Raw genomic sequence first — 25,601 nt, forward strand, 5'->3', positions numbered from 1 at the left:
GCTCTTGCTTTTAGAAATAGCATAAAAATATGCACCTCAAATACTTGGGCTAACCCAGTGAAAGGCTCCACCTCATTTCCCAGATGATGGATAAACTAGGCTTCCTTTGGGTTCCCACTAGGATCACATGCAGCCAGGGGAGGGGGCTGGTGAAGCCCAGACTGATTTTAGTTGAGGGATTTCAGTCTGGTATGTGTGTGCTGCAGCTGACTGCCCCGCATCAGAAAGGAGAACAGCAACAGGACCAAAGGGACAGAGAGCACTGCTGGAGTTGGAGGCTGGGTTTCTGAGGACTGGATTGATAGCAGGCATTGCAAGGTGTGGAGAGAAGGGACTAGGAACCATGTCCAATACAGGAACTGCTCTCCGAGGCTGCTGCTGGTGCTCTACCTGTGTCTGCCTAATGAATGAGCCAGGCATGCTGTTGCTGCATCATGTAGGGAGACTGCGCCTTTTCCATGTTACCAGTGCACTGGAGGCAACAGAAGTTCTCCCTACAGCAAGGAAAACCCAGGGGAGCCTAGGCATAAAGTGATTAAACCCCTCTCTTCTGCCTGCTCTTCCAGCTGACGTTTGTGACGAAGTGGCTCAGTATTTAGATCACCTTTTGGAGCACACAGCTCCCAAGGCCGCCCAGAAGGGAGGGCTGCATCGCTTCCGAGCCGCAGTGCACACCACTTGTGACCTCATGTCCCTGGTGTCCCAAGCCAAAGAGCTGCACGTACAGAGTGAGTAACACACCAGGCGCTGCCCCCGGGGAGCAGCCATGTGACTGGGGTCATACATGGACTCTTCCTCTCTGCAGAGCCAAGCTCTAGGCCCCAGGTGACTCACTGGGAGGTGGGGGGCCTCCACAACCAATGGAGGTATTCCCACCCCTTGCTCTGGGGCAGGTCGGCATGACTGGTAGCCTCTGGAGTAACAGGGGTGGCATTTCAGGCACAAGGTATGTTGGGGAGCCATGTGGCATGGCAGGCCATGGGAGAGCCAGCCCTTAGAGTCAGTGCCACAGTGAATCTTTCATCCCTGGTGTCCCTGGAAGTGAAGATTCTAGCCCGGCCCGTATTACAGCACAGCAGTGAAGATGTGAAACTCTCCCTGTGGCTCCCTTCCCAGCCACCCAGAGCTTTCTCTGGGCCAATGGCTGCAGGCTTCACAGCCGTGTTGATTATGGAGGGAAGAACGATACCCACAGGGGCGGGGCGAAGTAGTCCTGGTGGTAGGGCTGGCCCTGGGTCCTCTGCTGAGGAGCCAATGGGGCCTCTCCCGCAAGGAGGGGCAGCTCAGATATGTGTGCTAGCGTTGTCCAGTGGACACCTGCCTTCCAGTCCTGACTCTGATACTGACTTCCTCTGTGGCCTTGGTCAGAATACTTACCCTTCCTCGTTATTTTCCCCAGATTAGAGGGGGAAGCTACTGCTCCCCTGTCTCACAGCAGATCTGACTGTTGGCATTTCCGTAGCTTGTTACATATATTCACCAAGCGTTAGTGTCTGACAGAAGCACGCGGGAGGTGGCAGAGGAGCTCTGGGACTCAGGGTGAGCAAAGGGCACTGAGCAGTGGGGAAGAGATGATGTAATGGTGGGGAGGAGAGATGAATAAGAAGTGAGCAGGCAGGATGGATTCAGAGTTAGAAATGGGACGGCTGCATTTTCCAATCTTTCCCCCGTGTTCCATTGGCCCCCTCCATCGCCATGCAGTGCAGCCCGGTGTCTGTCATGCAGCCTCACTGATGTAGCATAGTTTAATTTAGCTGGGAAGCTATTGGCTTTCCTGGCTTCCTGAGAAGCCCAGGGCATTGGGCCAACCTCTACCATATCTGCGTAAGTCATAGGGCTACAGCTGTGAGCTAGTTAAAGATGTGTACCCTGGAGGAGCCTGAACAGCCAGAGCAACGCTGTCCAGATGCGTGTGGAGCACGGTACCTGTGCTTTGAGTTCTCCTGTAGCAGTGACCTTCTCTGTCCGTTGGTCTGTTAGCGTTACGGGGCTGGTTGTTATGTACTGCTGAGACAGGAAGGATGTTCGCAGCTCAGTGCCTCCCATGGCAGGGTGAACAGTGCCTGCATCAGACACTGGTGAACAGGCCACAAGGAGCAAACCCAAATTTCAAGTGGGGAGCCAAAGGTCTTTGCCACTTTCTGGCTTGTTCAGAAAGTTCTCGCCCTGAAATGGCAGTGCTCTTATGGCACATTCTGGAGTTTTCACACTGCAGAAGTGCAGGGGTGCTGCATGGATGACACCAGCATACAAACAGCATGGCAGAGCTGTGCAAGACGCTGGAATTGTGCATAGAAATGCCCTTAATGGGGCATGTTCCTCACACTGTTTCCTGGTGTTGATCCTTGCCCTCTTGTTTGTATTGGGAGGTGGCATCTTAGCCCCACTCCTGCCTCTGCACTGGCCTAACCTCCTTTGTGAGCAGCTAAAGCCTCCTTAGGCCCAGAGCTCTGCAGCATCCCCTGCTGGCTGCCCCGATGAGCATGCAGCATCTGAACCTTGGGTTCTGTAGGGGTTTGCTACGATTGCAGCCAGCGGTGATGCAGACCGTTGTACCCCAGTGCAGCTTAATCTAACTTGAGGCAGGAGTACACTGAATTGGTGCAAACAATAGCTTTGCCTGTCTGCACTGGTGGCTGGTCCCTAATAGCTGGAATTGGGGCTCTGTGTAGATAGAGCCTTATTTAAATCTGGGTGGGGCCAGGAGCAGAGCTAGCCTCCCAGTGCCTTTTCCCTTCTCTCTGTCCTGGTCTCGAGTTCCTCCATGGCTGGCACAGGGTAGGTCGGATGCAGGGGTTCTCCTGTCTGTCTCTGATATGGTCACCGATCAGGTTCATAAGGAGTTTCTTAGGCTACTGCCTTAGAGGTGGTTGGGGCTTTTCCCATTCTCTGAGTGGGTCTGTTGTCGTCCCTCCCCCGCCCACTCACAAAACTTAATATTTCTGCTGCTAACAGAGGAAGCTGCTTCACTGGACACCTTGTCCCCTTTACATCCCATCCTCCAGACACTTCCTTCGCATCTGTCTGTCGTCCCACCATTTGTCTGTCACTGCCAGAGGTGTGCTGTGCGGCTCTGCCCAGGCTGGGGTGCGGAGTGCTTAGTGACAGCTGTGTCACAATGGAGTAAGGCTCACGGCTGCCAGCGCTGTAGTTCCTACCATGGTTGTAGCGCTGTTTGCCAGTCTGGACTGACCAAATCAGAAGCCCTGCCTATGCTACAGATGTTATCACGTTGCAAGCATCCCCATCTCTCCACCAACTGCCTCTTGCCTGTGTACACTGAACCTGTTCACCTGTTGATACCCTGTGTGGCTTTGCCTAGAACAGAGTTCACTCGAAGAGTTTGTCTGCACTAAGGAAATGTTGTACCCATTCTTCAGCATCCATGCAGTTGCACTGCCAGTAGCACTGATGTACATGCTAATGCATGTGAGCCTCAGCTGATGCTCGTATTTACATCTCTGCAGAGGCACCATTGCTAAAAAGTGGGTACAGAAACATCTAGTGTAGATGCCAGCTCGTCTGCTCTAAGAAAGGAGAGGTTGGCAGCAGCCTTCTGAAGTCTGTCAGAACCCTTACAAACTGCTGCTTCCAGCACGCCTCTCATTTGCAAAGAGACTGGGACCAAATTATGTGTAACTCTGTTACCGAGTTTTGTGCCAGCCCTGCAAAGTTCAGGGCTGTTGCATGTTTTGATAGCATGGTTATAATGTAGGTTGGGTCCAGCCTAGACAGAGGAGACAGGTTGTGTTCACAATGGGATTGAAATCTGGAGTGGAGATGGGTCCACTGACCACATACCTAGTTAGGCAGGTGGAGAGTTTGAAGTGGGTTCTCAGTCTGTGGGTCGCAACCAGGTGCCACAAATAGAGCTGGGCAAAATTCCTTGGCTGCATCATTTATTTGCTACAAGATGCAGTTTTGGCTCAACCAAAACTATTCACAAATTGGGGTGGAATTTGACGAATACTTTCGAACAAAAGAAAATGAAGACTGACTTATTTTTGTTAAACTTTGTTTAGAAATTTAGCTATGTTTTTTTTTAAAAAAAAAAAAAAAGGAAAATTCCTGAAAACAAAACAAAAAAAAAATGAAAAACAAGGACATTTTTTGTTGCAGGTGAAATGAAACATTTTGTTTGACCTAAAACATACATACCTGTATAGAGAAGTTTTTCAGACGTTTTAGGCGTGGCAACCAAAACATCTATTGGTTGTACCCACGCCCCAGCTGTAGTCGTGGCCACTGGGCCCTTCCCACATAGCTAAATGGCAGGAGGGTCCTGGCATAGAACAGGTTGAGGACTGGTCAATGAGCACCATCTAGAGCAGTGGTTCTCAAACTGTGGGTTGGGACCCCAAAGTGGGTCGTGACCCCATTTTAATAGGGTCACCAGGGCTGGCTTAAACTTGATAGGGACCAGGGCTGAAGCCCAAGGGCTTTAGCCTGAGGTGGCGGGGCTCTGGTTATAGGCCCCCTGCCTGGGGCTGAAGCCCTTGGGCTTCTGCTTTGTTCCCCCTCCCGCACCAGGGTGGTGGGGCTCGGGTGGGCTCAGGCTTCAGTCCCACCTCCTGGGTTGTGTAGTAATTTTTGTTGTCAGAAGGGGGTCGTGGTGCAATGAAGTTTGAGAACCCTTGATCTAGAGCAGAGATTCTCAAACTTTTGTATTGGTGACCTCTTTCACACAGCAAGCCTCTGAGTGTGACACCCCCCCCCCCCTTATAAATTAAAAATGCTTTTTTATATATTTAACACTATTATAAATGCTGGAAGCAAAGCGGAGTTTGGGGTGGAGGCTGACAACTTGCGACCCCCTCCCCATAATACCCTCGCAACCCCCGAAGGGTCCTTACCCCCCAGTTTGAGAACTCCTGATCTAGAGCATGCTGCCAGGTTGCTGCTGTAGCAGTTTAACTATTCCAATCCTGTTGGTCTGTAACCACTGGGAGAAGTTAAATGTAACAGTTACAAGTCATGACTCTCTGCTCTTGAGTTAACCCAAGTGTTACAACTGACCAAAGACTAACTGCTGTGTGCGTGAGACATGGGGCATTGTCCAAGCTCAGTGCTCACTGTTGGATACAACAGGTTAAAAATCTACAGAGAAACCTGATTGTCCTGATCAGCTCGTTTGCACTTCCTTTCTCAAGGCTGGTGGCACTACAGTGAGCAGGTAAAGCTAATCTGCCTCTAGAGCGTTATTAGTGCTCTACAGAAATTAACCCATGAAGGTAAGGTGTGTAAGTATTAACTGCTTGGCTTCCCCATCTGTAAAATGAGGGTAAGTGACTTCCCCAAGGCTGCAGAAGGGTCGGTGTCAGAGTCAGGCTTTGAGAGTTCCTGATTCCAGTGCTGCACAGCTGTTGTTAAAACCTGCAGAGTAACACCTCCCTGTGTCATGGCCAGCATGCCCCAGCTGCCATTCTTCTCCTCCTGCTCTCTTCTGCTGATCTAGCCCCTTGTTAAAGCTGGCCTGGGAAGACCCTCTCTCATCAAGCTGCCAAAGAGCCACTTGTTGTAACTCATAGGGAAGGCTGCAGAGCGCTGCCCTCTCTGCTTGCTCCCTGCTAGGCCTCCAGTGTGTGTGAAATCTCTGGAGCATTAAGTAGGTCTCATTTGCTGGATTAATCAAGCAATTAACTAGTTGATAAAATCCTACAGTGTTTGAAGGCCCATGTAATTAATCTTGGCTGCAGCATATCCTCCCAAGTGTAAGCCCTAGTCAGAGTTCTAATGCCTTGCAGCCTCTACACAAATTTCTAAGAGATTAGAGGATATTAAGCAGCCATCAATTCCCCTCCCAGTCCTATTCACCTGGGGTGGGGCCAGAGGACTGTGCGTCCCTTCTAAGCACAGTAGGCAGCAGCACTCACTGGAGGCTGTGAGTTAACAAGGATTTAAAACTCTCCTGAGCAGGGCAGGGCCCCAGACACTGTGCTGGGTAAATTGCAATGTGCTGCAGTTTAAAGCCTTCCAGAATAAACGTTGGTTTCTTGCAGATGTCAACATGTACATCCCATCCAAGCTGTTCCAGGCCTCCCAGCCTTCAGTGCACTTGCTGGGCTCCACCCATACACCCGAACAGGACAGCCAGGTGACCCTGAGCTGGGAGCAGGGTGGGTGCTGGGGGCGCTGAACGCATTCCGGCTCGAGAGTCAACTGTCTGGCTCCTAACAGTATCCAGTGTGCCAGCTAGAACGTACACAGACTGCTGCCCTGGGGTGGAGCAGCAGAATCCAAGTGGGGAAGTGGCCTGGGTGTCACCTGGGAACAGCTAGAGACATGGATAGTTCTGTTAGCCAGCTGCTCTCTGCAACCCTGAGACCCACTAGCTGCAGGAAACTCGAGAGGGGGAAGGGGGCAAACTGTAGCAAACAGACGAGAGGGTAGAAGCCCTGGCCTCGACAGAGCAGGGCCCACTGGGGAAGAAGGGAAGTGTTGCTGCTCTGGTATGTAACATGAGGGGGCAGTGGAGGTAGATCTGCAAGGCATGGGTGTGGAGCAGGAATCTGCTCACACTAGAGAGGAGGATAGGTTGGGTGGGGGGTTATCAGCAGAGCATCCTGGCTCAGAAGCCAGCCCTGGGCTGGGGTCCTCGCAAGCAGAGTGCTGTCCCAGCCCCTAGCAGTAGGGTGGGTCCTGCTTAGTGGAGACGGCAAAGACGTTGGCTGGTGCCGTGGCTTTAGCCAGCTTTAGAAGAAGGCATTAACCAAGGAAGAGCAGAGCCAAGGACCAAGTGGGGTGCTCTGGGATTCTAGGGGAGGGGTTGGGACACCAGCTAGAGCTCTAACATGGAACCCAATGACCACCTCCTCCTCCAGATTCCCTCGCTCCACACCATGGTGAACCTTCCTCGAGACAAGGCTGGAAACGTGGACTGCAAGGCCCTGGTGGATCAGCTGCGAGAGTGCCCCACCCTACAGGAGCAGGCTGACCTTCTCTACATGCTCCACACCCTCAAGTAGGAGTGTGGCCGGCCCCCAGCCTGCATGGCATTGCCACCCGCAATGAGAAGCCTAGGTGTTGCCCCCTCAGGAGAGGCGAGATGGGTAGCTCCCTGTGTTTCAGCCTTTATAACTAGTCTGGGAAATGTTTGCCAGATGGGAGGCTGGCGTGAGTTTCTGAAAACATGCCCTTGGTATGGATTCACCTCTTAGCCAGTTCGAAAATGATCACAGCAAGGTAGGGCTGGCAGGGACCTTGAGAGGCCATCTAGTCCAGCCCCTTGCTCTGAGGCAGGACCATGTAAACCGAGACCGGAGGTGGGCAAATTATGGCCCGCGGGCCACATGTGGCCCGTGGGACCATCCTGCCCAGTCCTTGAGCTCCCAGCCGGGGAGACTAGCCCCTGGCCCCTCCCCTGCAGCCTCAGCTCGCTGTGCTGCCAGCACTCTGGGCTACAGGGCAGTGAGCTCCTGCTGGGCCCTGCAGCTGCGAGAGCCGCCACCACACATTCCTATGGGAAGCAATTTAATACACTACGCCGCCCACCATACAGTTTTGGAACCCCGATGTGGTCCTCAGGCCAAAAAGTTTGCCCACCCCTGACCTAGACCATCCCTGAGGGGGTTTGTCAAACCTGTTATTAGAAACCTCCAATGATAGGGATCCCACAGTCTCCCTAGGTCACCTGGTCCGGTGCTTGTGTTAGCACCTCTAATGAGATCTGGGTCTTGTTGTGCTGGGCACTGCACATATAATAAGAGATTCAGAATTTGCTGTCTCTAAAAGGATTAGTTAGGTACAGTTCTCAAGAGCTGGTGCATCTAAACAGGTAGCTCCGTTGCGTTCCCTCAGCCCGGTGCATTGCTGAGCATGCTTTTACTAGCCAGGAGAGCATCCCCCTCCGTTGGAGTGTTGTTGTAGTGTTCATGCTGAGCAGTCATGCGTTGCTATGTAATGGTGCTGCCATAGAGTTTGTGGGGGCTGGGTAAATAATCCTGCTCACGTAGTCTTTGCTGTGACCTGGCATCTCCTTGAACTCAGGGGGCTTGACTGGGACATGGAGATCGATGGCCAACCTGGTGCTACGGTCAAGGACCTCCTTACTGAGCTGTATGTCAACGTGGGAGCTACCCGACAGTGGGCCCTGATCCGCTACATCTCCGGGATCTTGAAAAAGAAGGTGGAAGCTCTTGATGAGGTGAGGACTGGGCACAGGGGCCGTGCTCTGATCCCTGGCCTGGCCTGTGGGAAGAGGCAGCGAATGGGCAAATCAATGCCTGACTTCACAAATACCTCTGAGAAACGACTTACCCGTAAGAGTCCGCCGCATCTAGAAAGGACCCTTTCATCTGGAGAGGTGACCACTGAAATGCCAGACTGTCATTCTTATTGTTTGCCCACGTCATGGCAAGTACAAAGGTCGCTTTGATTTCTGAGATGCCACAGGGACGTACTGATTTATGCGCTCACTTAGAAGTACGTGGCCTGAATGTCCGTGGCTCCAACAGCTGGAACGGGGAGCGCTGGGCCCTGCTAAAAGCTTGGCCCATCATGGTTTGGATTTGCAGACTGTACAGAAAATCCCGCTCTAGGGGCTGGGGAGAGGATAGGATCTCACACCAAGCTGAGCCCAGTACAATCCCTGCAGTGAAGATGGAACTCTAGAAAATGGTCCATAAGCCACACTGTGTATCTGAGAGGTGTGCGTGAAGCTCTTGCTGGGAGGGAGGAAAGGAGCGCGCCTGTAAGGCTGTGGCGGCTCTTTGGCTATTAAGCATCCATAACCAAGTGCATGATGGTATCTCTGTCTAGGCCTGCACTGACCTCCTGTCTCATCAGAAGCACTTGACTGTGGGGCTTCCTCCAGAGCCTCGGGAGAAGACGATCTCTGCGTGAGTTCAGCTCCTTTTGCCTCAGTGTACCAAGGCGGCCGATACCATTGCATTGATCCGGGGGTCAACTTTGAGATGGGGTGGGGAGGGAGAACATAACAGATGGTGACTACCGTACTCTACCAGGCTCTGCCCACCTTTGAGGCTCCGCCTCTGCCTGCCCATGGGAAAGAGGTCACTGCTTTCCAAGGCTGGATCTGTATGAGCTCCCTTTCCCCTGAGCCTCGCTGGCTGTGCCCATCGTGCTGGACATACTGCCCCACCTGCTTTGAGGTCACTATGTGGGGGCTGTCTAAAGTCAGGTGAAGGGGCATTAGCCCTGTGTTGAGGGGTTGTAGATCATACCTTCCCTGTGTCTGCATGTACTGGGATCTCCTCTTTATTCCCATTGTCTCCTCAGCCCCGTCCCGTATGAGGAGCTCACCCGCCTGATTGACGAAGCCAGTGAGAAGAACATGAGCGTCTCGATCCTGACTCAGGTGACAGGTGGTTCCCGGACACCCTATCAGTGCCCTCACAGGCCAGAGGATGCGCCTGTCCCACTGGTGGGCTGCCTTGTGACCTGTGTCTCCTTGCTTTTCCCTTTCAGGAAATCATGGTCTACCTGGCCATGTACATACGTACCCAGCCTGCCCTCTTTGCCGAGATGTTCCGCCTACGCATTGGGCTTATCATCCAGGTGATGGCAACGGAGCTGGCACATTCCCTGCACTGCTCAGGTACCAGCCCGAGTCCACTGTCCAAAGACAGATGAGACAGACAAAGGGTGGGAGCATCCCTCTAACTCCCAGCCTGCGAGTGGCTGACCGGGGGCCCCCGGTATACAGAACACCCAGGCTTTGTTGCATGTTGCCTCACAGCTGGCATATTAGCAGAGTGGCTGCCTTTTTTCTAACACAGACAACGTGTGTGAGGTGTCCAGCCCAGTGTCTCACCCCAGCCGAACCTTCCCCAGGCAGGAAAGGGCTGTGACATCAAACTGTCCCTCAAGCTTTCACTGCAAGACCTCTGGAGTGTCTAGGGAAATCTCCATGAGCCCATGTATGTGGGCACCTTGTGTCTGAGTAATGTGATTATACCAGTGGTTCTCAACCGGAGTCCACAGCCCAGTTAGTACACAGCTGCAGCCCAGCTCAGCTGTGTGCTAAAGGCCACGGGCTCCGGTTGAGAATCACTAGTATAATTGCATTACTGGGTTATATAGTCAACTTGTTGTATAGTTGGGGCCAATAAAATAAAGCTTCTGGGGAAAATGTGAAAGGGAGATATGTAGCTAGTAAAGTTACTAAGTGCTTGATAGTACTAAAAATATAGCAAGTCCCTGCTCACCAGCTCGGCCACTTTGTTACTTTTTTTTTTTTCTGTTTAAAAACTTGGCTACCTGCTCAAACAGGTCTGAATCCTCACTGTGCATTCAGCTAGCGTGTTGGGATCCTGAGAGAGATTGGGGTGTGAGAACAGTTTGTTTGATTTTTGGGTGTTGTGAAACTGTTCCTCACTTTGAAGGGACACAGTCAGCCTAAGTTACACTTGGATTGGGAAACTATTGGCCCTGCAAGTGTTACAAGGAAATGCCGAAGACCAGAGTGGAGGGACAACACAGAGCAGTGGCTCTCAACCTTTCCAGACTACTGTATACCCTTCAGGAGTCTGATTTTGTCTTGTGTATCCCCAAGTTTCACCACACTTAAAATCTACTTGCTTACAAAATCAGACAGAAAAATACAGAAGTGTCACAGTACATAGTTACTGAAAAATTTGACTTTCTCATTTTTTACCATGTAATTATAAAATCAGTCGATTGGAATATAAATATTGTACTTACATTTCAGCGTATAGTATATAGAGCAGTATAAACAAGTCATTATCTGTATGAAATTGTAGTTAGTACTGACTTCGCTAGTGCTTTTTATGTAGCCTGTTGTAAAACTAGGAAAATCTCTAGATGAGTTGAGGTACCCCCTGGACGAACTCTGTACCCCCAGAGGTACACGTACCACTGGCCCAGACATAGGCCGGGGTGCGGGACTTCAGAGAACCGGGTTCAATTCCTGCTGTGCCACAGACTGTGTGTGACCCTGGGCAAGTCACTTGGGCCAGGTTTGACAAAGCTACATCATTCAGAAGTGTGAAAAAATCCAACCCCCTGAGTGCCATACCTATTCCAACCTAACCTCCAGCAAAGATACAGCTAGGTTGACAGAAGAATGCTTCCATCCACCTAGTGACTCGGGGAGGAGGTGGTCCTACAGTCATGGAAAAACCATTCCCTTACTGTAGGTTACGTCTATGCTATGGGTTTATGCCGACATAGCTACGGTGCCATAGCTGTGCTGCTATAGTCCCTGTAGTGTAGATATGCCCTTAGTCTTTCTGTGCCTCAGTTCCCCATCTGTAGAATGGGGAAAATACTCTACTTCACAGGTTTGTCATGGGGAAAATACAATAAAAATTGTGAGGTGCTCAGAGGTAATGGGGGCCATATAAGTACTTTGGATAGACTGATCCCAAAAGAACAAGTTTCTCTAAGCATGTGCACATTTCACAGCATAGTCAGTTCCCCTGTTTCCCGGATGGTTTTGTGGACTTTTTGCACAGTGACTGGAGGAGAGGGTGAGGGGAGTGGAGTGATTTGATTTGGCCAGGGGCTGTGAGGCAAGTATAGCACCTGCACTATTCTTCCCTCCTGTATCTGTAATCAACTGGACATCAGGCTGACAGTATCGCTTAGCCATATATTTTTTCTTCTGGGGAGGCAGAGCAGGATGAGAACTCAAGTGCTTCATTAATAAATCCTGGTGTGCAACTAATGTATGGAAACACCTAGATTCACTTGTGCCCCTCGAGCCAGGAACCTCTTACTAGAACTTCCTCTAAGAATCCTCCCTTCTCCACTAATGATGTAGGTTGGGAGGGGAAGGAGGTGACCTTGTTGGCAGTGTCTCTTACAATTAATCTCTGATCTCTAGCTGAAGAAGCCACCGAGAGCTTGATGAACCTCAGTCCTTCAGATATGAAGAGTCTTCTACACCACATTCTCTCTGGCAAGGAGTTCGGAGTGGAGAAGAGCGGTGAGTCTGTCTGATTAAGCTGAAATCTTGAAGTGGCTGCCTCTAAAATGATGCTGAATGTTCTTGGAGATGAAACTGTACCATAACCACACTCTGGTCTAGCCTTAGTCTCATTTCCAGCAACTCAGAGGTGTCCATTCATCTGATGTCCCAGGCACGTGCATCTTACCATAACTTATTCAGGGATGCAATGTCCTTCACACACCAGTGCCGTGGCTGTTGGCATCCTGAGAGACCCTGGTCGTTCATCCTCATTGCCCATTGCAGTTCGGGCTGCCTGAACACATACAGGCGTGTGTCTGAGCCCAGTCCAGAATTCAGTATTAAAATAACTCCACCCCACGTTTGGTGGTAAAACAGACAGGTCCTGCCAGTGTATGGAGCGGAGCGGGCATCAGTCAGGGATGACAGGACAGCTACTGGTGATAGGGGAAACTTCTCCTTCTATGGCAGTAGTTCCTGTAGTTCTGGGCTTCTGAAAAGGTTAAAGCAGGGGCACCCCAGGTCCTGCTCGGTGGAGGTGCTATAAGAAGGGCCTTGGGAGCACGAGGTGCCCTGACTGTCGCTGAATCTGTGTCCTCAGAGCCCTGGCAGTGAATTCTGACCATGCCTGTCCCCTCCTCCCTTGCAGTGCGTTCTGTTGATTCAGCCCTAACCCCTGCTATTTCCATCCGCGAGGTTGGCGCCGTCGGAGCAACTAAAACAGAGCGAGCTGGGATAGTGAAGTTGAAGAGTGAGATCAAACAGGTGTGTGTTGGTGTGGGGGAGGTGGGTGTATGGAGAGGGGCTGGGATGTTGAGGGGGTTGGGGTTGAGCTATGTGTGAGCTGGCTGGAGTACTGGGTGGGGCTGTGGAGGACATTGATTGTGGGTAGCTGTGGGATGGGCTGTAGGCAGGGGCTTGGTGATTTTATTGGTATATTGATTTTGGTTGTGTTTCAGAAGGCAATAGGTGGAGAAACTGTATAGTAGCAAGGCATGTGTGCACCCCTCTGCTGGATGGGATGAGAACTACCCAGCTGTCATGGGCCTTGTCCTGCTAACCCATCCAACCCCCTCGCCCCCTCCCCCAAACCTCTGCCCTATCCAACTGCCCCCTGTTTCCCGTCCACTGACTGCCCCCCTTCCCCCGAACCTCCACCCCATGCAATTGCTCCCTGTCCCCTGACTGCCCCTCGGGACCCCCTACCCCTTATCCAACCCCCTGGCCCCGGCCCCCTTACCATGCCGCTCAGAGCAGCATGTCTGGTCGCCGTGCTGCCCGGCCAGAGCCTGCCATGCTACCCTGCATGAGCAGGCAGCCCCGCTGCCCAGAGCTCAGCCTGTGCAGTGGCGTGGCTGCAGGGGAGGGGTGACAGCCGGGGAGGGGCCAGGGGCCATCCTCCTCAGCCAGAAGCTCAAGGGCCAGGCAGGACGGATCCGTGGGCCAGATGTGGCCCACGCCCCTTAGTTTGCTCACCTCTGTGCTAACAGCTACTGAGAGTTTCTCCTCTTAGCTCAACTGGCAGGAGTGGGGACTGCCCTTCTGTAGCGAGATGATCAGGGCTTTATCACCACCATTGGAAGGAAATTCCCAGTAGCTAGCATGCAGCATCGTGTGGACACCTGTTCCTGGTGTGCTCTGGTAGCTCTCCAGAAAAGTGCTGGGTTTCTCCTTGTCCACCTGACTCTGCGGGCCCACTCCTGTACCTTCCCCTGCATGCTTGCTAGTGGGCTGCTGAGTCAAGCTTAGGATTTCTTTGAGATGGCAGTAATAGAGTCACTGAGCAGACATTTCCAGGGCTACTCTTTAATCCTGCGTCTCCCTGGGCCCTTGGCTCCAGCATTGCATCCAAAGTATAAATAAAATGAGGAATCCTGCATCCTGGGGTATATGTCACGGTGAAACCTGTGATGCATCTGTCTTCTGTGTAACTCTGAACTCAGCAGCCTGGCAGCTTGCTGTGCTCCTGTGCGAGCAGGATGCCACGAAGGGTGGGGGACAGCACACAACATGTGCTCCGCTGGTGACTCTGTTGTAGGGCTTATTTGTGTGGAAAGCCAGGTTAGCCCGAGGTGTGAATCTGGAACAATGTTAAGTGCACTGATGTGTGCATTCACACACCTGTGGATTTCAGTTTAGCTTAAGCTGGCTAGGAACAGAATTAAGTTAAACTGAAATAAGATTGTCAATACAAACCCCTGGATGGTCTTTCCCATGCAGATAGACCCTTAGATTAAGAGGAGAAACCAAACGAGCAAACATGCAGGTTGTTCTGATACAAGCGTCTGCTCTTTGAGTGTAAGTGGAAAAGCCGTGAGGACTAGCGGTGAAGCTAGGCTTGTAAGAGGAAGGATGGTTCAGTGGTTAGGGCACTGAGCCACAGGACACCCAGATTCCATTCTCTGCTCTGCCAGAGCAAATCATTCAGTTCCCACGTGTACAATGGGGATATGGCCCTGCCCTGTGGTTAGCGATGGAGCTGTTCAGAGGAGGACCATGGAAGTACCTTAGACAGAGATGCAGGCCTCGGAGTGAGGGAGGTGGAAGGGAACAGAAGTTGTAAGTTATATAGCTAACTGCACTGTGGTTACCAGCCAGACTCTTCCTTGAGCTGTGGAATGCAGCATATCTGTATTGCTGCCCCAGTCACATTGTCTGTATCGTGATCTCCTTTTTATCTTTCAGCAACTGGATAAACGTAGGCAGTCTCTGAGGGACAGTAAGGTGAAACCACCAATGTTCTCTTCAAGCCTTAGCTTATTTGGCAACCTTGCGCACCCAGAAAGCTTCTGAGCATGCATGAGCTAACGGGCTTGTTTCAAGCCATAGCAAGTGAGCTGCCTTCCCCTATGACAGCTTAGGGTTTGGGGCTCAGCTCTTCAGCTGGAGGAACTGTGAGCTACAGTTGGGTCGCTTGAAGGGCCAACCAGCAAACTACAGGCCAGAGCTGTGAGCAAGAGGCTCTTGGGTGAAGTTGTGACTGTGTCTTATGTTCCCTGAGCTTTAGTCCTCGGCTGGTGGTGACTTGTGGCCTGGGAAGCTGTGAAGAGCAGATGGGATCCAGTGTTGGGTCTCTCTGCCCCAGACTAATAGCATTGCCATTCTGGGACCCAGTCTGGGAACTCCTGTGGTTCTCTGGCCAGGGGTCAGTGTGCTCAGGTCCTGGTGGGGCTGGGAGAGGAATAGGAACAATGGACGTACCATAGTACACAGTGCTGGAGGATCAACGGTGAGGAGCACTCAGCAGGCCTCTGACCCGTTTTTCTTCTCAAAGCTCTTCCCAGGACCCCTCCAGGGGATAATCTTTGCTAGAGAAGATCACTAGTCTTAGCCAGCTGTTTTAGCAATGCAGGCCTGGCCCACAGGGGGAAAAGGGGTGGGGGGAGACAGAACAGAATCCAAACGATGGTGCTTTGTTCCATGCTGTGGGACAGACTGGGCCTGTCTGCATAACCACAGATGTTTAACTTGCTAGAACACACTGGGTCAGGAAGCTCACTTAGTTCACTGCAGTGAAGCTAAGTAGGCAGCATGTCCTGTAGCTAACTACGCTGTGCCCAACAGCCAGACTATACCTTGCGCTGTGGAATGCGGCACAGCCCCTAATCACACTGCAGGACTCCTGTCAAATAACCCCACCAAGCAAATCGACTTCTGCTCTCCCTTCCCAGCTGCCTGATAGAGCAGTAGGGAACGTGGCTCCCTCTGAATCCCCTGCTGCCTCCTGCCCACTCCCGGGCTGTCACTCTGGGATGGGCTAGCTACTGCTGCAGTGCTGATGTGATGAGCTCACTGGCTCTTTCCAGGCCCTACCTTAAATGGCCTCTAGCTGGGATACTGTAAGCCTCTGTGCCTGAGTAGATCTAAACCTCCAGGACCACCCCCTCCGCATTAGATTCTAACCAGGCTGAGGGGCTGACAGTGTAGCTACTGTGTCCTAAAGCCACAGTCTGGCACGGTAATTCTGGAAGGGGAGCCCAGCTCCTTGGATTTCACACTGTGCAGTGTGTCACCTTGTAAATGCTAAACCGTTTAACCAGCCTCTCCAGGCATCCACCTGGCTCTTTAATCTCCTGCCCTGGTATGTTCCTGCCCCTCTTCTGGCTTTGGTTTAATATGAAACTCTGTGGTGCATCTTCCTAAACTGGCTCTAAAGTCTCTGGCTAGCCACAATCACCTGGGATAGACATTGAATGAATGACACCAAGCTTTGCCCGTGTTTCTGCTAATGCTTCTGCTGCCTGCTCCATCCCATCAGGCTTTCACTGTCTCTCTTCTCCTCTCTAGTCTTGTGGCTTCCACTCTCTGGAGATGGATTCAGGATCTCCTCTGGTAATGTGCATCTTATGTTTACACATGCAATGTGTCTGTTCCAGAGCATTTTGCTAGCTAGAGGCAGGAATCTCTTCACCCTGGGGTGGAATGCAGCCACCTCTGGAGTGGAATACAGTAGCCCATTAGCAGTGGCTAGGAAAGCTACACAACCATTTAGGACAGGAAGCCAGCTATAGCAGCATTAAGCACAAGCTAGGCACACAGCCACTTGGGAAGACTCTTTCAAGGCAGCCTTTGACACTCGGGGCTAATGTAGCTCTCCTGAGGAAGCAGGCCAGGAGGAAATGGTGCTGTCTGGTCAGTCTCCCCAGCCCAGGCTTGATGGTGGAACCAGAAGGCAAGGTGGTGATGGGATTCTCCATTTCCACAAGGCCAGCTGTGGAAATGGAGAATCCAGATGCAACTCTGGTGCTCTAGAAAGGTAGAATGTAATAACCCCCTCTGGATTGTCCCCAGGGCACTAGGCTAATGCCCTGACTTGGGCAGAGATTGCCAGGGGATCTGTGGCTTTGTCTCATCAGACAGCATTCTGTGTGTCCTAATCCATATTAGGACATTGGTTAATGCTGGTTGGGAGAGGAAGTGTCCTCTACAGAATTGTGTTCTTTGGTCTCCCCTTCAAGTACTAGCCCAGCCTGATCCTTCTTGTTTAACTTGAGCTGCTGAGATCACAGCCCGGGAGAACATGGTCAAGTGCTTCTCTGCAGTTAGAGCTCCGCAAGCTAGGGAGGTGCTCTCTCTAGTGCTTCATCCTGGTCCTGTTGCCTTCACTGTAACTCTGTTTTGTCCTCAGAGTTCTGGAAACTCCTTCTTGCCTGCTGGAGGATCCTTTGCTAGCATGCTGGAAGATCAGGTCTCCAGAGATGGCCGCCATGGCCAGTGGCAGCGGAGAAGGCGGCTGGACGGAGCTCTCAACAGGGTCCCGGTGGGGTTCTACCAGAAGGTCTGGAAAATCCTGCAGAAGGTGAGGTGGTCTCATGCTGCCATTCAGCTGTCCCTTCCACATGTGTATGTGTGAGTGCGTGAGCGCACCTGCATGCACCTGGCTCCCCTTGGCCAGTGTTCTCACATCATGGGGACGATCCACCGGCAGCACACACACCTCATCGTTCTGTGTTCTAGCCAGCTGAGCAACTACCCGACCCCTGCCTTGGAGGGCCTATTCCAATAGCTGCAAGCCATGCTGGTTTCCAGAGTTTGCTTGGGAGCTCTGTGACAAAAGCCCAGCACCATAAAGCAAGGTGCTTTTTATTACTGCTGGGAGTCCCACCCTGTTGGCTGGCTTTGCTGCTAAATTCTGTTCCCAGGGCTGCATAGGTGTAAAAGGCCCATTTCATCTCTGTGCTGACAAAGGGAGGCAATTTGTGACTCTCTTGTTCAGGGGCTGCAGGGGCACATGTGGCCCCCTGCATTATCCAGGACAGCCCAGATTTGCCTCTCTGCTGCTTTTAAAGTGCAGCTAGAGGCCCAGATGGGTTTACTGCCTGGTGCTGGGGAGGAATTCCTGCACAGACCTAGCTGCTAGTCTGGAGAGGTAGGTCATGGTACCAAACTGCCAACTAGAGGTATGGTCATACAGCAAGGCATGGATGTGAGACATACAGCACCAAACTTGGGGCTTGTCTACATGGTAAATGGAAGCAAAGGGACTGTTGCAATCCACCCCTTTGTTATTCTGCTGGATGTCTGGGTCTGGACACTCACTTTCAGTAAAAGGGCTTTATCCTTCAGTAAAAAGCCTGTTTCTTGGGAGAACTAATCCAGTTTAACCAAGGTGATATGAAGGCACTCGTACACAGTGTGTGCCCACGCCCAGACTTCAACTGAAATAGCTAGGGGTTGAGTTACTACTGCAATTATTGTTTCAGGTCCCCTTACCATGTAGAAAAGGCCTAAACTTTACCATGTGTCCACCACATCTGGGTGCTAACTGCATTTCTCAAGGCTGCGTGCTCTGCGTGGTGAATGGAAAATGCAGTTATTGGTTTGCAGGGTTTTAAAAACTCCGCTCGGGGAGCGGGGAATCCAGGATAGTGAACAGCAGCCTGTCTGGGCTGCAACCTCTAACCCTTGGTCTTATTCTGCAGTGCCATGGCCTCTCTGTGGAGGGCTTTGTCCTTCCAGCCTCAACAACCAAAGAGGTAAGAGCTTTGGGGCGGGGGTATCAGTTGACCTTATGAGGGTAGATCCATGGAGAAGTGTGTGTGAGAAATTGTGTCAAAGTGTTAAGATTGCAAATTCAGGCAGTCAGGTGTTCCAAGGTTAGGATGTGCCAGAATTAAGGCTGCCCATACCAAAAGCCTTGGAATGATTATTTTACTGCTGACAAAGCTGTCCTTTCCCCAGCCTCATTCTCAAAAAGCCAGACTGTCTTTGTTCTAACTTCATTGTCCTCGTCTTCTTCCCAACCCCCAAAATAAATCCGGCTCAGACAGAGAACATGCGTGGAAAGGTCAGCCTGCAGAATGATGTTTGTCAGAGTTTGCAAAGCAGTTGAGAATGGTTAGAATGAGAAGCAACAGGTAGCTGTAACATAGGTGTTGCTACCACTCTGCCTCTCTCTCACTTATCTCCCCACCCTGCAAGTATTTGCATAATACAGTTCTTATTCTCCTTCCCAGCCCATCACCTTTTATCTCCAGGGAGGTCTAAACAGGGCCTGGCTCTCCCAGCACATCAGCTCTTCTCCCTTTCCCCCGCCATCCCATCATCGGGGCTCTAAACGATCCCCCGCCCACTTGTCTGACTATTCCCCCTCCTGGTTGGTGAGAGTGTCTCGCTGCTTCCTCCCCCTCTTGACTGTGGAGCAGCAGGGTCTCGATCGCTGTTTTCCCCATGTGGATGAGAGAAGGCCCTGCAACTCTCAACAGTGCTGAGCCTCTGGGCTGGTCAAGCACCTGCTCTCAGGCACAGAGCGGAACGTTGAGTGGCTTTGCTGTGTCATGAGCAAGACCAGTCTGCGATGGCGGCTGCTTCTCCCACATTGTGGCTAGCTGCTCTGTTACTTCTGTGCCAAAAAATTTAAAATTCTGCGCACAATATTTTAAAATTCTGCACAATTCTGCATATTTTATTTGTCAAAATAACACAATATAATCACACCAGTTTCAATTATTTTTGGTCATTTATCTCAAAATACCTGTCAGCAAGTAGGTCTGTAACAATACAGACAATGAAAAAGATTCAGGATGTGTTTTTTGACATAGATTCCTTACTAGGCATATTAATACAGAATTCTGAGTAATAATTCATTTAAACTACAACACAGAACCATATTTCCCACACCCCTCAGAAGCAGGGCACAGGCCTGTGGGATTCAGGGGTAATGGAGGAGCTGAGTGAGAGGGAAGTAAATTGCTGGGAAAAAGCCTGGCTGTGAACTTGGAGGGTTCTTGGGTATGGGTGGGAAAAGAATGGAACAGGTTTTTTGCGGGAGTGGGGAGGGATTGTTAGGGAGCTTCCCCATGCAGACCCTGGCTGACCCCTAGCCTCTCCCATTCGGTCAGGCACATCTGCCCCTGTCCCCATGTGTTCCTGCACCCTTATGTATCCTTACACTCCCTGTCCACATGTCCCTCCACCTCCACTCAGACACCCACTCCAGTCCATCCTCATGTGGCCCTGCACCCCATCCCCATGTGTCTCTGTGCCCCTTCCTAGCCACTCCTCTGTCCCTATGTAGCTCTGCACCCCAGCTCCCATCACCATGTGGGCCTGCACCCCCCTCCCTCCTCTGGCTCTGTGCCTCCACTCCCATTCAGCCCCTGCCTCAGTCTGTCCACCATCACTAGCCCTTAAGAGCCCCTGTCTGGGCCCATCCCCCACCAGCACCCCATGCTGTCTGTCTCCCCATAGCCCCTGTCTCCTGGCCTGACAGACACGAAGAAGACACTGAAGGCTCTCTTTCCCTTGCTGGCTGGGAGCTGCTGATTTGTTCTATTGCCACAGTGTCCTCTGGTGGGCAAAATGCAGAACTGCAGCAACATTTCAGCAGAAGCTTTTTTTCTAAGCAAAAAATTAAAAATATGCATGGCTTATTAATTATGCATGCACAAAGTAGCATAGAATTCCCCCCAAGAGTACTCTGTGAAGCACGATCTTCAGTGCTTCTGACCTCAAGGGCCCCACCAGCCTCAGTCAGCCAGTTGCTCTGTCAGTACATTGCCCCTGCACCAGCACATCCCTTATGGAGGGAGGCGCTCGGAATGTAGGTTCCATCCCACTGACTTGCTGGGTAGCCCTGGGCAAAGCACTTTCTCTGTCTGTGCTTCTGTTCATCCATCTACACAATGGGGCTAAGGATACTGAGCAATTTGCTGCCTGCTATGAAATGCTACAAAGCGCTAGATTGTGGGTTTTGGGCTGGGTGTGTGCTGTGAGCGTTGTGGGGTTCACTGGAACATGGGACACACCTGCATGTGTATTAATAGGCTTTTGTTTCTCACAGATGACTCCTGGGGAGATCAAGTTTTCAGTCCATGTGGAGTCCGTCTTAAACCGTGTCCCGCAGCCAGAATACAGGCAGCTCCTGGTAGAAGCCATCCTTGTCCTGACCATGCTGGCAGATGTGGAAATACACAGCATTGGGGGCATCATTGCAGTGGAAAAGATTGTGCACATAGCAAATGACTTATTCTGTGAAGAACAGGTAGGGAACCTGCCCTCTGCCAGAGGAATGAGTGAGATGAACCTGGCCTTGGACTGTGTGGGGCTGTGGTGGCAAGCGTGCATGTCGTACGTTCCTTAGCACATGTGGGTCATGGCACAGAGAACTTGCAGCAGCAGTACAGTCAAAGGCTTCTACTGAGTGTCTATTTGAGACTCAAGCCCTGATGGTTAAGAGCGAGTTTACATGTCACCTCCAGGGAGTGACCAGATTCCCCGAAATCCAGGACCTATTTCTAGTGATGGTGATGAGGGTGGAGAGGAGGAAGAGGAGGAGGTGGTGGTGGTGGCGGCAGGGTTTGGGCAGTAGAAATGGGGGTGCTGGTGGTGCTTGCTGCTGGAGTATAGGCAGGGTTGGCTGGGGGTGTTGGGTGGAAGTCATGTGTTACTGGGGGATGCACAGGTGGCTGATAACTCCCTTCTCTCCTTTTCCCCACTCCTCACCCACACAGAAAGCACTGGGCGCTGATGACAACATGCTGCAGAAGGATCCTGCCACAGGCATCTGTACCTTGCTATATGACAGTGCCCCTAGTGGCAGGTTTGGCACCATGACCTACCTCTCCAGAGCAGTGGCAACGTATGTGGAGGAGTTCCTCCCCAGCAGTGGCTGCACCATGCAATAGACCCATCTGGACTTGCAGCTGGAGTTTACAAACTGCCTTGGGTTACCTTTTAGAAGTCAATGGCAGGCGTTAAATTGGCTTGCTGGTAGACTGTCTCCATGCCATGAAAACTTGTTGAATTCAGGGGTGGAACCTACCATCTCCTAGCGTCACCCTGGGGAAAAAAACACCCTGCTTGCAATAGCTGTTCTCAGCAGGGGGCATGTGTCTCTGCTGACGCCAAGTGATGTTTCAGGAGAGCATGTTTGTGTGATTAAACCATGGCTGTGTTTGCATACAGCCATTCCAGCTGTTCCCTGGCACTGAATCCAGGACCAGGCTCACATGGGAGAGGCCTCTGCTGAGGGTCCTGGGGTCTGATCCCTGCTTGGGTATGGGGTATCTGTATGTGTGTTACAAGTCAGCACTTGGGGTGGGTTTCACTCAGTGAGGTGGTGAATGGGGGAGGGCTCTGCAGATGCACGCTATGGCACTCAGGCTGGTCTCACCTCACTGGTTTCCCTCCATTGGGTTTTGGGTTTTGAATAGGCTCTTGCCGCTTTAGCCCCAATGTGTGTGGAATTTTGAAGAAGGGTTTTATAAACTGAATGGTAGCTTACCCTGTTGTCGTAGGGGCATGGGCCCCGAGCAGACCCTGCTGGCATTAACTTGCTGAGCAACCCAAACCTAATCTCTGGACTCTGCCCCGTTAGTCCCACAGGCTTCTTCCCACAGTGCAGTCTGGACCTCTCTGCTCTTCTGCCCCCCCAGAGCTGTGAAGCTTTCAGAAACCAGGCAGAATCACTTTAGAGGGCAGGTGTATTGAGACCCTGAACCACTCCCCCGTCTGCTGGGAGCCGTGAAAGAGAGTGCTGATTCTAGTCACTTTTGGCTGGCTCTCCAGCCCCATCCTACACCATGTTCAGCCAGGCTTTGACGTGCTGTGTTCCTGCTAATAAGGCCTGTTGTCGACTCACCCTCCTGGAGTATCCCTTGTGGCCTGGGGTGGCATTTTGGTGACTCTGTCTCTCTCCCCTCATCAGGACTTCAGTGGGGACATGGCCCTCTGCCCAGGCTGCTCTGTTGCCCCTCCTCTTGTGGGGTATGGGTGTCACCAATAAATCCTATCTGACAGAATACAGGCAATGAACAAGTCTTCCACCCCCAGCCTCCTCTCCAGTCTCACTTGTTTTCCAGAGCAATTGACTCTGGGCTTGCCCCCAGAACCCCTCAGCAAAACCCAAACACCAACTGACATACAAACCCAGCAACTTCTGCCCAGCCCCAGCTTGAGCTTGTAGCCAGGTTAGGTTTTCCCTGGTGCTCCATTCTTCTACCCAACAGCAACCCCCCCAAGGGCCCCCTCCCTGGAGTCCTGCCCCCTTTCCTAAGCCCACCACAACATGAACTCCACTCATGGCCCTTTCCCACCATACTCCTCCTGCCCGGCTCCTGCAGAGAGGGCCTCCAGACAACCTCTCCTGACTCTCCCTCCCTCCGTGGCACTGACCTCCTCCAGCCTGGTCCCCCTGCAGTTGTAACACAGTGGGGCCCCTTCGTAGTGGGGTGTGGCTTATGCACCCCGTCAAGGCTGTGTCCAGCATGGTACAGATGGTTTCCGTCTCTGAGGTGCAGGACCTGGGCACACAGGGTGTCCAGCTCCTCCTCACACTCACTCGTTGTCAGGAGCTGACAGTTCCTACCCTTCAAGGCCTCCCAGAGCAGTTCTCCCTTTCACAGCACCTGCTCCGATGCCAGCAGCTTCTTTTGCACATTCTCTGCCACTGTGACCATATGCTTGCACTCTGTCCTGTTCAGTGCCTCTGCAGTAAGGGCCTCAGTCTTTTTACCTAGCCCCTTGCAAGCTGCTAAGAGTTGGTAGTCACCAGCACTTCCCCCGTTTTGTTTGAGGCAGTGTCAGAGTCCCCGCTGCAGGCTATTCAGCCTCACATGTGGGCTCCACTCCCTTGTCCTCATCTCAGCCCAGAGGGAAACCTGCTTCTGCCCCAGCTGTTGCTGCTGCTTCCAGTGTTCCACCCCTGCCTTTGCCTAGGCTGGTTCTTGTCTGGCCACTTGGGCCACCACCTCTTGCCAGGCAGTGCCTGTTTCCACTAGCTGTCACTTACAGGCTTTCAGCTGGCCAGGCAGAATCTGCAGGTGACTTATGGCTGCTGGCTGGCTGCCTTCAGCAGCCTCCAGCGGGGGTTCTACCATCTTTGAGTCCTCCCCAGCCTCAGCAGTCCTGGGCTGCAGCTCTTCATTCACCCAAGCCCTTCCCTTCCTTTGCATCATCATCTTCTGTACCGGGGTTGGGAATTCCCACCAATCCCTCCCCAGGATCGCAGGCTGAGGGAGAATCTTGACTGCTCCAACCTGTATATGCCACCCCTGCCCCCGTACCTCCAGCTCTAGTCGGTCGTGGGACACGCCCCCCCTCCCCACCCCGCCCTGTCTTCCTGGACATGAGATGTGCACTGGCAGGTGTTTGGTCCACGTTTCTTCAGCCCAGCATTTGTCCACACCCTGAACCCACCAGGACGTCTACTGCCACTCCTCCCCCTTAGGTAGCCCTGCGTGTGGTAGCTTTTTAACCTTGTCCAGGGAGGACCCTGCTGCACAAACTTCAGTGTAATAATTAATGTATCTGTGCTCCATCAATGGACAGTCCCTCCTAAAGCATCCTGGCTTGCTGCACTGACTTCCTTGGCTGCCCCCAGAGGAGCTCCGTTTGACTGAGGGACTAACCGGAAGGCTGGTAGATCTGGAGTGCCCTTGAAAAAATGTCCTCAGTTTCCTGGTAACTCCCCCATTGACGCACCTCGTCCACCTGTCTCCCCTGCTGGGACACTCCTAGCCTGGCTCATTGTTCGGGCTTGGCCCTCTCGGCTTCAAAACAGGCTTTGGTAGGGTTGCCAATTTTGGTTGGATGTATTTCTGGAGGTTTCATCACAGGACGTAATCTCTAATTCCTGGTGACTTCAGGACAGTTCTGGCAGGTTGGCAGCTCTAGGCTTTGGCCTGCTCTCATCTCGCCTACTGATGGAGGCCAGAAACCATCTTACCCCACTTCGGACCCCTCAGGGCACGAGCTGTAGAAATTGCTGCAGGACCACATGGTCCATGACTCTTTTCCACTGAGCTGGTCAAGGCACAGCCACCAGGATGCGAGATCCTGCAAGCGTTGTGCCACTACTTGTGGCAGAGATCCCCCCCCGGGGAGGGCTGGCTCCAGAACCAGAGCTGATACGCTGCTAGAGTCAGTCCTAGCCTGTTCAAAATGGCAGCCTTTGCCAGCCAGTTCTGCCTTACATCGCAGTATGCAGCCTGAGCCTCTCCTGTCACAAAAAGAAAAGGAGGACTTGTGGCACCTTTTTAGAGACTAACCAATTTATTTGAGCATAAGCTTTTGTGAGCTACAGCTTCACTTGAAGCTGTAGCTCACGAAAGCTTATGCTCAGATAAATTGGTTAGTCTCTAAGGTGCCACAAGTCCTCCTTTTCTTTTTGCGAATACAGACTAACACGGCTGCTACTCTGAATCCTGTCACAAAGGGCATCATGGGGCTGCTCAGGCTGATCCCTCCAGCTGGCCATGCTGGAGTTTGCTGGAATGCCTCCCCTGGCTTCATCAAACCAAGGACCAACTGTCCTGACTTGTGCTCCCTTGGGCTAGCCGGACTTCCCAGAGCCCCTGGGCCCAGCTGCTTCTTGCTGCTTGTATTGAGCCTTGTGCCACTGCTGTTGGGTGGCAAATGGTGCTTCCTGCTGGTTGTCCTAGTTGTAGGAGTAGCACCTGAGTGTGCCATGGCTGCTGTTGTAGCACAGCCATCTGCAGCTATTGCTGGGCCACCGCCAGCAGATGTGCCAGCCCCACTCTTCTTTCCCTTCCCAAATACTGGGCCAGGTCCCTCTGGCCCTATTTCAGAGGCTGATCAAGGTGCTCACATGCTCTGTGTTCTGTCGTAGACACACCATCCTGGAGCACCCCCTTGTGGTGTGACATGGCATTTCAGCGACTTGGCCTCACTCTTCCCCCTCTGGACTTCAGTGGTCTGGTGCAGTGGGGCCGTGGTCCTCTGGCCAGGCCATGCTATAGTTCCACCTCTT

At 52.2% G+C, this 25,601-nt stretch overlaps 1 protein-coding gene across 6 annotated transcripts in view; it reads left to right on the plus strand.

Annotated features, from left to right (window-relative positions):
- The window catches only part of PHKA1 (phosphorylase kinase regulatory subunit alpha 1), a 73,252-nt gene extending 48,382 nt beyond the window's left edge, over nt 1–24,870 (plus strand). The window contains exons 19-33 of one of the 6 annotated variants that reach the window (XM_073360593.1): nt 567–728; nt 6,000–6,094; nt 6,822–6,961; nt 7,987–8,143; nt 8,758–8,837; nt 9,238–9,316; nt 9,427–9,556; nt 11,807–11,908; nt 12,540–12,655; nt 14,576–14,614; nt 16,178–16,222; nt 17,019–17,189; nt 18,313–18,366; nt 20,673–20,873; nt 21,343–24,870. In XM_073360593.1, coding sequence (XP_073216694.1) covers nt 567–728; nt 6,000–6,094; nt 6,822–6,961; nt 7,987–8,143; nt 8,758–8,837; nt 9,238–9,316; nt 9,427–9,556; nt 11,807–11,908; nt 12,540–12,655; nt 14,576–14,614; nt 16,178–16,222; nt 17,019–17,189; nt 18,313–18,366; nt 20,673–20,873; nt 21,343–21,516 — 1,745 coding nt within the window. In that variant the 3' untranslated portion in view covers nt 21,517–24,870. The remainder of the gene's footprint in view (nt 1–566; nt 729–5,999; nt 6,095–6,821; nt 6,962–7,986; nt 8,144–8,757; nt 8,838–9,237; nt 9,317–9,426; nt 9,557–11,806; nt 11,909–12,539; nt 12,656–14,575; nt 14,615–16,177; nt 16,223–17,018; nt 17,190–18,312; nt 18,367–20,672; nt 20,874–21,342) is intronic. The other 5 variants (XM_073360595.1, XM_073360594.1, XM_073360597.1 and 2 more) reach the window with 5 other exon arrangements.
- The last annotated feature ends 731 nt before the right edge of the window (nt 24,871–25,601 follow it).

The sequence above is a fragment of the Lepidochelys kempii genome, chromosome 9 (assembly GCF_965140265.1).
Source record: "Lepidochelys kempii isolate rLepKem1 chromosome 9, rLepKem1.hap2, whole genome shotgun sequence".
NCBI lineage: Eukaryota > Metazoa > Chordata > Testudines > Cheloniidae > Lepidochelys > Lepidochelys kempii.